The following is a 13462-nucleotide window of genomic DNA, read 5'->3' as shown; positions in this document are numbered from 1 at the left end:
ATCGTAGAAGCAGTTCTCGCGAGATGTAGAGAGGCTGTAGCCTGGCCAGAGGGGCGGAGGCCTACAGAGGGGCCACGTGGTGGCTCGCGGAGCTGAGTCTTCGGCGGGCGTCCAGTTTGGGTCTAGGTTGGAGTTGGAATCGTGGAGATGCGGAAGGAAACCCCGCCCCCGCTAGTGCCCCCGGAGGCCCGGGAGTGGAACCTTCCCCCTAATGCGCCCGCCTGTATGGAGCGGCAATTGGAGGCTGCGCGGTACCGGTCGGGTGAGCCAAGGTCCTGGGTCTGGGAGTTCCCTCACCCCACCCCGAATGCCCTTTCCCGGGACTAAACCTTCCAGCCTGCCCCCAGCCCCCCGCTTACCCCGCATGCCATCCTCACCCCTGCCTCGCGTCGCTGAGCTCAGTCCCCAGCCGTGATCGGCGTTCCTGGGCTCCGATCCAGACCCGGCCAGCTGGCTGCTGGGCGGTCACCAGGGAGATTAGCCCTTCCACTCCTCACGCGCTGACAACTTGTATCTCCCTTAGATGGGGCGCTTCTGCTCGGGGCTTCTAGCCTGAGTGGCCGCTGCTGGGCTGGCTCCCTCTGGCTTTTCAAGGACCCTTGTGCCGCCCCCAACGAAGGTTTCTGCTCCGCTGGAGTCCAGACGGAGGCCGGAGTGGCTGACCTCACTTGGGTAGGGGACAGAGGTATCCTAGTAGCTTCCGATTCAGGTGAGTCACTTTCTCCTCAACCTTACAGGTGGGATGGAGGCCAGGGGTATAGGTCGGGCTGGGCTCAATTTTTAAAATCCTATACTCAGTGCTTGGAGGAGCTTGAGGATGTTGGTCCCGAAGGAGAGTAACTGTGTAGGTAGGAAATACCTTTCCCAAGATTCTAAATTGTTTGGTGGAAATTCGTAGCAAAATCCATAACAAAATTAAGGAGTTAATTGGAACTATTTTTCTTCTCTGTATCCACCCAACCCCAAACCAAGGATAATCTTGATCTTAAAGATGATACCGAGGCCAATCTGTGCTCTTTCCATTTCTTCCCATTTTATTCTTAAATGTCTTTATTCTGCTTTCTTTGCCTTGAATGTCAGACTCAGCAATGGAGGCTTTGACATTAAAAAAAAAAAAAAGAAATCAGAATATGGACGTTGGCAGGCATTGCATGGAAGGATAAACGTGGGACATTAAAGACTGAGCCTCTCTGGCGATTGAGCTTGAACACTATATTCAGGGCAGCTATTTGGTGATTTTCTGTACTTAGTCACTGTACAACATATTTTTATGTTATTCAACATATTTTTGTGACTAAGACATTTATTCAAATTGTTCAGCAGATACTTTAGTGTCCAAATAACTGGGAATATTTAACCGTACGGACTGTGTGCTACTCAGATCATTGAGGAGATTTCCTCCTTGTCTCCTGAGAGCTTAGAATCCTAGAAGCGAATTGCCGTCTTGGCATAATCCAAGCTTGTTTCCCTCACCCTCCTCCCCACCCCCAACAGGTGCTGTTGAATTGTGGGAGCTGGATGAGAATGAGACACTAATTGTCAGCAAGTTCTGCAAGTATGAGCACGATGACATCGTGTCTACAGTCAGTGTCCTAAGCTCTGGCACGCAAGCTGTCAGTGGTAGCAAAGACTTCTGGTGGGTCCCTTCTCTCATCGCTCCTGTTTCTGGGCCTCCTTTGGGGGGTGTCTTTAGCATCATATTAGCCCCATTAAATAGTGTTTTGGGCTCATTATAAGAACACAGTGACTAGTTATGACATGCCTATAAGGTTTTCTTAGAGATTTTTGCAATCCATTGTAAAAGTAGGCTGTACCAGAAGTCCAGTAGGCAAAGACATAGGACGTTCTTATTTGAACACACGTTTTTATGTAGGTAGTGTAGGTCAAATTAAGTCTCTGTTTCCTTTTGCTTCTTAGCATCAAAGTTTGGGACCTTGCTCAGCAGATGATTCTCAACTCATACCGAGGTGAGTGCATGTTCTTTCCTTTTCAGTCTTTGCCTTGGCTGTTTTATTTTTATTCTCCCCTTTGTGCTCTTTGAACTTTGCTTGCATGTTAGTGATATCAATTCTTTGCTCTCCTGCCTGGTAGTATATTTCTTCCAAAACTACAGTCAGGCTCCAGTGTCGATTCTAGCCCTTTTCATAATTTCCCTATTTTTTTTTTTTTTTTATTGACAGCCTCACCACCTTCTTGGTCACCTGAGGCTGAAAATCCCAGTCCTCTTCCACTCCTCCTGTTTCCCACTTGGTCCCCAAGTTCTTTAGAGTCTTTTTCCATTTCGTCAGTGACCTTCCGTTCCATTTCTTATGCTCCCATTTACTTTCAGGCTTTATCTTATACAGATGGTGGCACTCATCTCATTGTTTCTACCTGTAATCTTTAGTCTTTCATTGGTTTCTTGTGGCTTGCAGGTTAAAATCTCATATTTATGTCCTGGCATTCAGGCCTTTTTACTGTCACTCCTTCAAGCATACCATGCTATCTAAACCCGATCACTGTAGATCTTTGGAATTCTCCAAGTATAAACCCTGATACTTGTGAATCTTGAACTTTTGAATATTCACCTCCATAAAATCTCATTTTTTTGGTGAGAGCCATCACTTTCTATTAATGTTCCTTTTTCTGCTCACTTTCATTAGCAGCACTAGCAGTTGACTTTATTTTTGGAGCCATTCCTCATGAAGATACCAAATCTTAATGAAGATAATGTATAGAGCGTTAATGTGTGTGTGGCTAAGAGATGTAGATATGGGTGATCACTGGTTCCCCCAGTGACTAAGTGCCTTTCTCTGCCAGTTCTAACTTCAAAGTGCGTGATTTAGATATGGGCGAAGCAAAATCATAAACTTATATATCTCCTGGAGCTTCATGGTCACTTGCAGATAGTTAGACAATAATGTTAAAATGTCAGTGCTCAAAGTCTACTGTACTTGCTTTTTGTTTCCTAGACTTACGACGTGTTTTTCTGGTCAATGCTAAATAACTCTTTTTCAGCACTTGTTCCTTTCAACCTTTTTAATTAGTTCTTTGTGTTTATTCTTATTCCCCCCACTGATTCCAAATTCCTTGAGGGCAGAGGAACCACATATTTTTTTCATCTTTTGTACTCCCCTATGGTGTTTGTCCCAAAGCTTTGCTTTTGTCAAGTTAGCAATACATTCCTTCTCGTGTTGGCTTTCCATGGATTCTATGGAAGGTAGTTTGAGCCCACACTTCTGTCTCTGGGCAGAGCCACATTCAGACTATCTCAGAAAGTCTGGTTAAATCACTTTGGAGAAGGTGGTTTCCACAGCCTGTAGTTAACATTTATTGGAGACCTTTAACATTTTTAGCATGTAGCCCTAAAAGAATTTTGAAAAACTGTAATCTCTCACACATTTTAAAATTAGTATCTAATTTAAATTAAACTAGTTGCAAAGAAAGTTATATCTGGCCATGTCATTTATTGTACACTTTTATAACATATGTTTGTCAAAATTTTGGATTTGCAGATTAAGCTTATTTAATTTATGTAAAACATCTACCAAATAACCTAACTGCCAAAAACCATATGCACTGTTAAGCCAGTTGGCCAAGTGAGACTTAACTTTCAGTCAGAAAAAGTCTGACTTCATTTTTAAATTCAGATAAGCTTATGAGATGTCCTTATGACAACCACCTGTCATATGTTTCAAAATTCTCATTATTAAAGAGAAGAGATCAGTCACAGAACCACACTTGTGTTTGTAGTGTGGCTGAGAAAGGCTAGCCTCCTTCACAGAATTTTACGCAGATGCTCTTTCTTTGTCTCAGAAAAAGCCCCTTTTGTTTTATACCTTAGGTTTTTATACTCCTGAACATCATGGTAAGGTTTGGGGTGGGTGAGAGGTGTGTATTTCTTGTACACATGGGAGAAGGGTGACTGTGAGAGTAGAGGTCAGCACTGCTGGCCGATTATAGGCAGCTTCTCAGTTCAATATGGCAGAAGAACATTAGAGAAATTCCCTTAAAACTCTCAGTGTCCAGAACTCCCTCAGAAGTCTTTGTATGCTACCTGGAGGCATGTGTGCTACTGCTCTTCTAGGATGTCTTTACTGTAAATTCCTCTCCTGTTCCTTTTCAGCATTTAATTTATCTTTCATGTCTTTAGTGATTCATTTTTCTCCAAGCCTTTTGAGTTTTTATAATGATATCAACATTTCCTCTTAGGTTTCATCTAATCCAAAAATCTCACAGAATTTGTTAATTTGCATCATGAGACTAGGCCTATTTCTCACCCTCCCTCCTACCCCTTCATAGTGTCTGGGCTGCTTGATAGTAATGCCTGCATCTTCTCTGTCTTATTTCTTGTTCTGTCTCCTTTACAGGTCACTCTGGGCAGGTCACCTGTGTTGCTGCCTCTCCCCACAAGGATTCTGTGTTTCTTTCATGTGGTGAGGTGAGATATAATCTCTTTTTCCCTTCCCACATCCTAACCGCACTCAGACCCTTTAGACCTAAGTCTAGTGTGGAGGGCTTCTGGCCAGCAGCTGCTTCTTTGGATTGTGAAGCCCTTTTTCTGTTCCTTCTTTTAGGACAATAGAATTTTACTGTGGGATACCCGCTGTCCCAAGCCAGCATCACAGATGGGTGAGTCTGAGAGCCAGTGGTGGGAGAATGATACTAGGAAACCACCTGGAAGAGGCTTTCCTTGGCCAGAGTCAGAGGCAAAGCTGCCAGATGCCCAGTCACTGACACAAATGACACAATGACTTTCTTTCCCACTGAGGCACATTGTGTGCAGTGGGTCCCAAGAGGAAGGGCTAGTTACTGGGTGGATCATTTACATTTCCTGGATGGATGAACAAAGGGGTCAGAGTTGTTCTCTTCATGCTTTGTTTTGGAACTTGCCCGTGACTCACATCTGGAAAGGGCAGGAGGCTGATGGGTAGATGTAGGTTGTGAGGGTCAAGGATGAGGACAGGACTGCCTTAGCAGGGCTTGGGAAAGTGAACAAAGGTGCTCCTGGGATTTCGAGTGACTTCACCTGAGAAGCTTTGGCTCAGAGCTGGGCTCGGAGTCTTGTTCCAGACCCCTCTTTTCCCCTTTGCAGGCTGCAGTGCTTCTGGCTACCTTCCCGCCTCCCTGGCTTGGCATCCTCAGCAGAGTGAAATCTTTGTCTTTGGTAAGGCAGCATGTCGAACTGTGTGTTGACTCTGGGAAGGGGAGGATGAGCGTGAGAGCTGATTCCATAATTCGAGACCCTGGCTGCTCAGTCTCATCAGCGCATCAGTCTCATTATGTGGGCGCAAGGTGAATTATAATAATGGGGGTGTAGAGAGGTGGGATGATCCAAAAGTAGTTTTAATTTAGCTTTGGAGAACGTGATGATTTTTGTCCTCGTAGATTTGATTCCTGACTGTTTGCTGTGGCTCTTGTATTCATGGCTAGAAGTCAGTGGGCCGCAAAGCAAGTGGATTGCTACATGGGGAATATGGTTGTATAGTAGGGACAGTTGCATTAACATGGTGATATGGCTGTGTGTTATGGTGACATAGTTTATGATAACAATTACATCATCCATTAATTTAATTTCCAGAACCCCCAAATGACTAGTTATTCCTACTTTACCAAAGAGGAAGCTGATGCTCAGTTTCTCCCCTTGCTCTGTAATGTTTCTCTGTAATGCTCAGAGTGGTTAATTTATTTAAGATGGAGGACATTCAAGTCCAGATCTGGCTGAGTCCACAGCCGATGCTTGTAACCTCTGTGATGTACTCCCTCTTTCCTTCAGGTGATGAGAATGGGACTGTCTCCCTTGTGGACACCAAGAGTGCAAGCTGTGCCCTCAGCTCAGCTGTGCACTCCCAGTGTGTCACTGGGCTGGTGTTCTCCCCGCACAGGTACTGTTCTTTGTCGTCAAGGGCCTGGTGGGTATGAATAGGAAGAATGAGGGGGGATGCTTGTGTTGGCGTAGCATTAGCTGATTAGGTAGCTCCTTAAAGCAGGCACTGTTGTAGCTGAGGTTTTGGAATGTGAAAGATCTCTTAAGACTAGTCCATTTTTGGGGTTGTATGGTCTCTGACTGCAAATGGCTAAAATATGGTCTTGTTCCTGCTCAACACCCAAAATGATTAATACTGTGGGCTTGTAGGGCTGTGTGGTTGGAAAGCCTGTGTTTCTGGATCATCACTGAAGCTACAGGGTGGGACTAGATGGGATGGTTAGTTGCCAGGATGGCTGTCAACCCTGACTTTGCTCCATTTTCCTCATCTTTCCTTGGAACTTGTACCTAGACTTGAGTGGTAGCCAGGCCTTAACCCAAGGTGGTGATCAAGCCACCTTCTCTGATCATTTTAGGTGGGCTTTGGGGATTGCCCAGTCAGGTTTTGTCTTGAGACCCATGGGCTTTATGTTTCCCAACCCCCTCCTTCTCTCCTAGTGCTCCCTTCCTGGCCTCTGTCAGTGAAGACTGCTCCCTTGCTGTGCTGGACTCAGGCCTTTCTGAGGTGTAAGTGTGACGTGGAACCCTGTGTTGAGGAATCAGGGAGGGGAGCAACAGGTGGCTGGGTCCTTTTTCTCTCTGGAAAACTGGGTTGTCTCTTTCAAGGAGACTTGGTGATGGAAGCAGGCCGACTGCTGACTGTCTCCCTGTTCTAGGGGCTGACTCACAACCAGCTTTGTCCCTGGTAGAGGAGGAATGTGGTGGTGGGTGTGATTTCTGAGCCTGGCATTCCGACTGACTCCCAGAAAGAGACAGTCTACCCTTTTCACACAAAGAACCTCATGTAGGAAATGCAACCTGCTATAGGGTGAAAGGCACCAGACAGAAGATCTGATTGTACTTCCTTCTTTGCCATGAGATGCTGTCTGATACTGCCTCATATCACCACCCTTGGTCTAGCTATCATTTCTTCTATGAAAATAGGGCCCTAGATTGGATGATGAAGTCTTCTGTGGGTAGCTACACCACTATGCTGGTGACTAGGCCATATATGTGGTGAAGTGTGCCCTGGGTGTGTTGGGTCTCTTCTTTCCATTTCTGCTTTTTCCTCTGTCTCTTACTATGCCCACACTTTTCTTTGTTCTCTTGTAGGTTTAGAAGCCGAGCCCACAGAGACTTTGTGAGAGATGCTACTTGGTCCCCGCTCAATCACTCCCTTCTTACCACAGTGGGCTGGGACCATCAGGTCATCCACCATATCGTGCCCACAGAACCTCTCCCAGAGCCTGGACCTAAGAGCGTTGCTGAGTAGATTGGATTTCAGACAAAAAGCAAATCCCCAATGAGTATCCACTCCCTTTGCCCCTTCCCTCTCAGTTTGTGAGACAACACAGGAGCCTTTTACAGTATGTTGGTACACCAGATCTATGCAGTTAATAGGCATTGTCTCTCAGCCTGGAGTAGGCCGGATTCTGGGGTCCTGTAGCCAGGGAAGAAAAACTTCCTTGACCATGGATATGTATGTATCTGAGTGTGTATGTAGGTAAATAGTTTTTATTGATGGGAATAAAAAATCCATCCCGCATCTTTCCCAAGGCCCAATCCCCATTCCCCCCCGCCCTGCACCCACCCCAAAGTTAACAAAAGATTTTATGCTTCCCACGTAACTTTGCATGAGGAATTGGCTATGAGGTATGGAATGTGGTCATCCCTGGATTCTTGGAAGCAGCTTATAGAGATAGGAGCAATTTTATTTTTTTATCGAGCTTAATTCACCTTTGTAGTGGGCAGTGCTTCCATTCACATCCAGCCCAGCTCACCTTGAGGAAGAGCCAGGACAGTCACCACAGTTTTGCGCATCCCTTGTTATTAAACTGAGCCAGAAGTCCAGTTTCTGGCTTAATAAGAAGTTTGGCTGGGACCTGTGTAATGCCCCCACCTCACCCCCGACCCCCATGGAGTTGTGTATACGGGAGATGAGTGTATTTCTGTCATAGATGCCATATAAGAGTTTCAGGATGGAGAGGTTAAAGGCATTTCAGTTAAACACTGACACAGACTTGCATAGGAATGTCTGCCACTTTCCCACCTGAAAACAGCCCGGGGCCTGACCTTTTTTGCCTCTGGGCCCCTGTCTCTAGATACAGGAAGCCTGAATGCTATTTCGGGGGACTCTGAAAATTTTGAATACGGCATCAGAGAAAGAATCGGAAGTACCGGTCAGTGAAATAAAAAGTCGATTCACTGTTGGCTTGTCTTTTGAAGCGTGTATGTCATGTGCCATTAGACATGCTACTTATGTGAGTCATCAGGGTATCTCTTATAGCCTGTTACTTTTTTGTGTGCTTCCCCGGCCCCCCAGAGTAGCTAGTTGGAACTTAAGGTAAATATTTGGTTACTTGGGTGGTGGCTACTGCCACTTAGAAGTTATGGATCAATTACTGATTGTATTGAAACTAAATTAAATCAATTATGTCCTTTGTGCTTTGCAAGTTTCATTTAGCTAAAATATCATGAAATTGGGGCAGTTTCACGGGCAAAGTATTTGTAAGTAAAGCTTCTGTGTTTCACCCTTGCTGAGCGTGAGCTCTGTTCTCACAATTACCCTGGAGTAAAAGCATGGGAATTTGTTGTCATATGATCTAACTGTCGGGTTTGGGGGGAGGTGGAATTGAAGCCCTCACTGTTCGTAAGTGTAACTTCTTGGGAGGTAATAGGATGTGTTGATAGAAACACTTAAGTTCTTCCCAGTGGTAAAAGCTTAAAATTTGTGATCACTTAGAGAAAGTGAGGTAGAGGGTGAGGTGGGTAGGAATTAAATTTTCATGGGCATGTTCCTCATGGACTGAAGAATGGTAGAGAGAAAAGTCAGTGAAAGAGATAAGAGTCCAAGGAAATGAATATAATGTGTCAAGGTGGTTAAAATGACATCAGAGAAGGAAAACCTAGAGTTTGAAGAACGATGTTACTTAATGTAAAAAACATTAGTTTAGATTCAGATAGATCTGTGCTGATGCAAGTAATTCACATCTATTTATGATCATCACCAAGACATTTGCAAATGTAATCGAAGTCACAGTAAGAATGACCCTCACAATTGTGATTGAATGTGTCTATAACAGTGAGAAAAAAAAAAGATGGTTCAAAATAGAAGGTGACCTCAAAATAATCAGAAATGTAGTATCACATGCAGTGTTGTTTACTAGGCCATTGACTTGGGAGTAGTTTCAGTAGAGTCAGCACAGATTTGCTGACCACAGGTGGAAATGGGCTCATTTTGTTTTCTTTGTTTAAAACCATACAAGCATATATTTTGCATTTAATTTCACTGGTTCAAATATCCAAATGCTGGAGTGAGTCCATTTCCCTATCCTCATTGTTCTTACTGTGAAGTCCACTAACCTGACTGACTATATTCCACTGCTGATTTCTGGTGCTCAGAACAACAAACACTGAGGTTGGCTCAAGTACTGTTTCAGGTAGCTCCAGACATCAGGCTGGTTCTCCAGGATCTGTCCTGCCCCACAGGACGGTAGGAGGCTGGTCTTTAATTACCAGCGCTATAGGCATTAACTGCTGATCCACGGTCGCATTAAGGCAGCAAAATCACTGAAGCTCTGACTGCTCTGGACTCCCAGCCATGTTTCCTCTGGGCAGCATTATAGAAAGGGCAGGAGATTGGGAGGGTGGGTGTGGGCAGGTCCCTGTAGTTTATTTATTTTTTTGCGGTACGCGGGCCTCTCACTGTTGTTGCCTCTCCCGTTGCGGAGCACAGGCTCCGGACGCGCAGGCTCAGTGGCCATGGCTCACGGGCCCCGCCGCTCCGCGGCATGTGGGATCTTCCCGGACCGGGGCACCAACCCGTGTCCCCTGCATCGGCAAGTGGACTCTCAACCACTGCACCACCAGGGAAGCCCTCTGTAGTTTATTTTTTAATCACTCAGTTACAGAGGGCTGCAAAACTCTTGCCACATCTAGACCCAAAAGTAAAGGGCTCTGATTCGTAAAATGCAGATTTCTTGCTGCATTTGGACAGCATGAGCAATGTGCTTTCATATCCTTTGTATTTCCGTAGTTGTTTGACTTAACTATCTACAAGCTAAAAGAATAGAAAAAAAAAAGGTTTGTTCCAAACTATACTTACATAAGCATTTCTTTCAGTAAGACATACATCAGATATTTGTATGCATCCTAGGGAAGTTTTAGGGCACCTAAAGAGAGCCAACATATGTGAAAGAAGCTGAAAGAATTCATATCAAATCACCATTTGTAGCAACTTTCTTACTGCCAATCTCTGGGTCACGCTGAAATTTAGAATCACTTTGCAGGGAACTGATTTTGTTTGGAAAAAGGGTAAGGAAGCTCTAGTCTCTATTTTGATGTAATTAAAATCTCTCAAGAGCATCAGCAGTCTATATAGCTTGATTTTGGAAAAGTAAAGTAAGCAGACCAGTTTTGAACCCCAAACACATTTTCTTATTGAGTTCTCCATCAAAAATGGGCAGTTGTGGAATTTTTCATCTTCATTACATGGTCGTAGGACTAGTGCAATCCAGAGAGTGAAGGAGGTGCAAAGATCAGGACAGGAAGCATTAACTCATTTTAGGTTATAAAGACATGTTAAGATACAGTCACTGATCCTAAAATCTTTTATCATGTAGAGTAAGGTTTAATGTAGTCCTCAACGTATTCTGGAAACTCTGTCTTGTCTGCTTCTTCAGTATATAATAGATCGTCAGAATTCAAAAGGTCAGTAAGTAAAGGGTTTCACCCCCAAACACCATCCTTTCAACTTTCTGGTGGGAAAGCCAGTGCTACTGGGTGCAAGTTCCTTCAGTGAATGTAGACATTTCATTGTCGCTGTGATGTTTGTTGTCAGATTCTGGTATATTTCACTTTGGGAGGCACCATGTTATAAGCATTAGGAACTTCAAACTAAAATTTTCCACTCCAATGGTAACCCTTATCTAGGATCTCAGCTGAAAGGAATGAATGAAGCTTGTTTGAATCAGAAAATGTACTTTACGTGTATATCAGCTTTAAATTCTGCCAGATCTTTAACAAGCAACTTGTCTCACAGAAACCCTCTGATTAGGACAGAAACTGGCTGATGTACAGGCCCCTGACCGTTATCCAATGTCAATTTGCCTGGCAGAGTTAGCATTAATGCTACCTTTGACCTCGGCACCTGGAGACAGGCTGGGTGCCCAACACCATTCCTGGGCCCCTGTTGCAGTCTGTACTTGGCAGGGCCAACGTGGGCCTTGTTTGTTTCTCTTAAGTTGTTTTTTAAAAAAAACATTATGGTAAAATATAAAATTTACCATTTTAACCATTTTAAGTGTACAGTTCACTGGCATTAAGTACATTCACATTGTGCAACCACGATCCATCATCCCAAGTTGAAACTTTGTACTCATTATACAATAACTCTCCTCCAAAACCTTGGCAACCACCATTCTACTTTCAGGTCTATGAATTTGACTATTCTAGGTACCTCTATGAGTGGAATCGTACAGTGTTTGTACTATGTGTCTGGCTTATCATTTCATTTCATAAGGTGTTGACTTGCTCCTCAAAGTGTGGTCTGTGCACCAGCAGCATTGGCATCACCTAGAACTTGTTAGAAGGGCAGAATGTTCAGACCACCTAAATCAGAGTTTATATTTTCACAACTTCCCCAGTGACTCCTGCATGTTAAAGTTTGAGAAGCATTGGCTTTATCTACTGAGAATTCTAGATGGGTCAGGAACCAGGCAGGGAAGTCACCAGCCATTCAAGAGTGAGCAGCTGTGGTGTATCAGAAGCTTTTGGGCATTGTGGTGTGTGGTAGTGAGCAAGACAGACATGGTCAGTCCATACTTCGGCAGCTTAGTCTAGAGAGAGAGACAGGAAGGAAATAATGTTTTAGTGCTAGCCAAAAGAAATAAAGATTGCTAAAGAGAAGGATGATAGCCAGTCATGAAGAAGTGGTAAATCTTCCCTGATGAAGTGACATTTGGATTGAGTCCTAAAGGTTGGATGTGAGTTAGCTGATGCTTGGGGCTGGGGAAGAATTCCAGATGGAAGTGACAGTGTGAGAGTCCTGCTGTGGAAGGAGCTTAGAGCTTCCTAGAGGAGGTCACTGCAGCTAGGGCTAAATATGGAGGTGGGGGTGCAGGATAAAAGGAGATGAGATTGGTTGCTGCTGGATGGTGGGTGCTGTGAGCCATGCTGAAGATCTCAAACAGCGAAGTAACGTGTTGGATGTGCTTTTGAAATGGATTCCATTGATGTGCTTTGGAGGGGAGACTATGGAAGCTTAAAGGGGCCTAGGTTTTGTTTTGTTTTTTTCTTTGACCTAAGCCACCAGGGTGTAGGCAGCTGAACTAGGCTTGGCCATTTGGCTACTCCCATCTAGGACTTAAATCTGGAGGCAGTGCAGCAAAGATTCAAAGAATGGGTATCTGGCAATGACGAGTGACAGCCCAGTGGCGGCAGCACCAGTCCCACCAGTGGAACTTTCTAACCAGACTTTCCATGGCAGGACCCCGGCAGGCTTTTTTTTTTTTTTTTTTTTTTAATAAATAGTCTTTCTTGGATCCTGACTGTGTTTTAAGGCTGATTCTTGATACTGAGTTGTATGAGCTGTTTATAAATTTTGGAAATTAACTCCTTATAGGTCATATCATTTGCAAGTATTTTCTCCCATTCAGTAAGATGTCCTTTCATTTTGTTGATGGTTTCCTTTGCTGTGCAAAAGCTTTTAAGTTTGATTAGGTCCCCTTTGTTTAATTTTGCTTTTATTTATTTTGCCTTAAGAGACAGATCTAAAAATATATTGTTATTTATGTCAAAGAGTGTTCTGCCTGTGTTCTCTTCTAGGAGTTTTATGGTTTCAAGTCTCACATTTAGGTCTTTAATCCATTTTGAGTTTATTTTTGTATATGGTGTTAGAGAATGTTGTAATTTCATTCTTTTACATGTAGCTGTCCAGTTTTCCCAGCACCACTTATTGAAGAGACTGTCTTTTCTCCATTGTATATTCTTGCCTCCTTTGTCATAGATTAATTGGCAATAAGTGTGTGGGTTTATTTCTGGGATCTCTATCCTGTTCCATTGATTTATGTGTCTGTTTTTTGTGCCAATACCATACTGTTTTGATTAACATAGCTTTGTAGTCAAGCTTTGTAGTATGATTGTGCTGAACACCTGAATTAAGGGAGTGTGATACCTCCAGCACAGTTCTTTTCCCTCAAGGTTGCTTTGGCAATTTGCGGTCATTTGTGGTTCCATATAGATTTTAGGATTATTTGTTTTAGTTCTGTGAAAAATGTCATTGGTATTTCGATAGGTATTGCATTAAATCTGTAGATTGCTTTGGGTAGTATGGACATTTTAACAATGTTAATTCTTCCAATCCAAGAACATGGGATATCTTTCCATTTCTTTGTATCATTTTCAAATTCCTTCATCAGTGTTTTATAGCTTTCAGAGTATATGTCTTTCACATACCTGGTTAAGTTTATTCCTAGGTATTTTTTTATTTTTGATGTGATTCTAAATGAGATTGTTTCC

The 13462-nt window shown here is 43.6% G+C and overlaps 1 protein-coding gene across 3 annotated transcripts; it reads left to right on the top strand.

Annotated features, from left to right (window-relative positions):
* Positions 1–114: 114 nt before the first annotated feature.
* On the top strand, positions 115–7217 carry WDR77 (WD repeat domain 77; the record flags this gene model as incomplete). 3 transcript variants are annotated; one of them, XM_079724645.1, is made up of 10 exons in its annotated part: positions 115–262; positions 524–709; positions 1495–1636; positions 1918–1967; positions 4350–4420; positions 4557–4611; positions 5075–5146; positions 5756–5864; positions 6404–6472; positions 7064–7217. In XM_079724645.1, the coding sequence occupies exons 1-10, from the start codon at positions 148–150 to the stop codon at positions 7215–7217; spliced, it is 1023 nt and encodes a 340-aa protein (XP_079580771.1). In that variant the 5' UTR covers positions 115–147. The 3 variants fall into 3 exon arrangements, with proteins under 3 accessions (XP_079580771.1, XP_079580770.1, XP_079580772.1); XM_079724644.1 differs by having other exon boundaries at positions 7058–7217; XM_079724646.1 differs by lacking the exons at positions 1495–1636; positions 1918–1967 and having other exon boundaries at positions 7058–7217.
* Between the last annotated feature and the right edge of the window lie 6245 nt (positions 7218–13462).

Source organism: Hyperoodon ampullatus, assembly GCF_949752795.1.
Source record: "Hyperoodon ampullatus genome assembly, chromosome: 2".
Taxonomy (NCBI): Eukaryota; Metazoa; Chordata; class Mammalia; order Artiodactyla; family Ziphiidae; genus Hyperoodon; species Hyperoodon ampullatus.
Note: the sequence above shows the minus strand (reverse complement) of the source record. Positions and strands in the feature narration are given on the sequence as shown.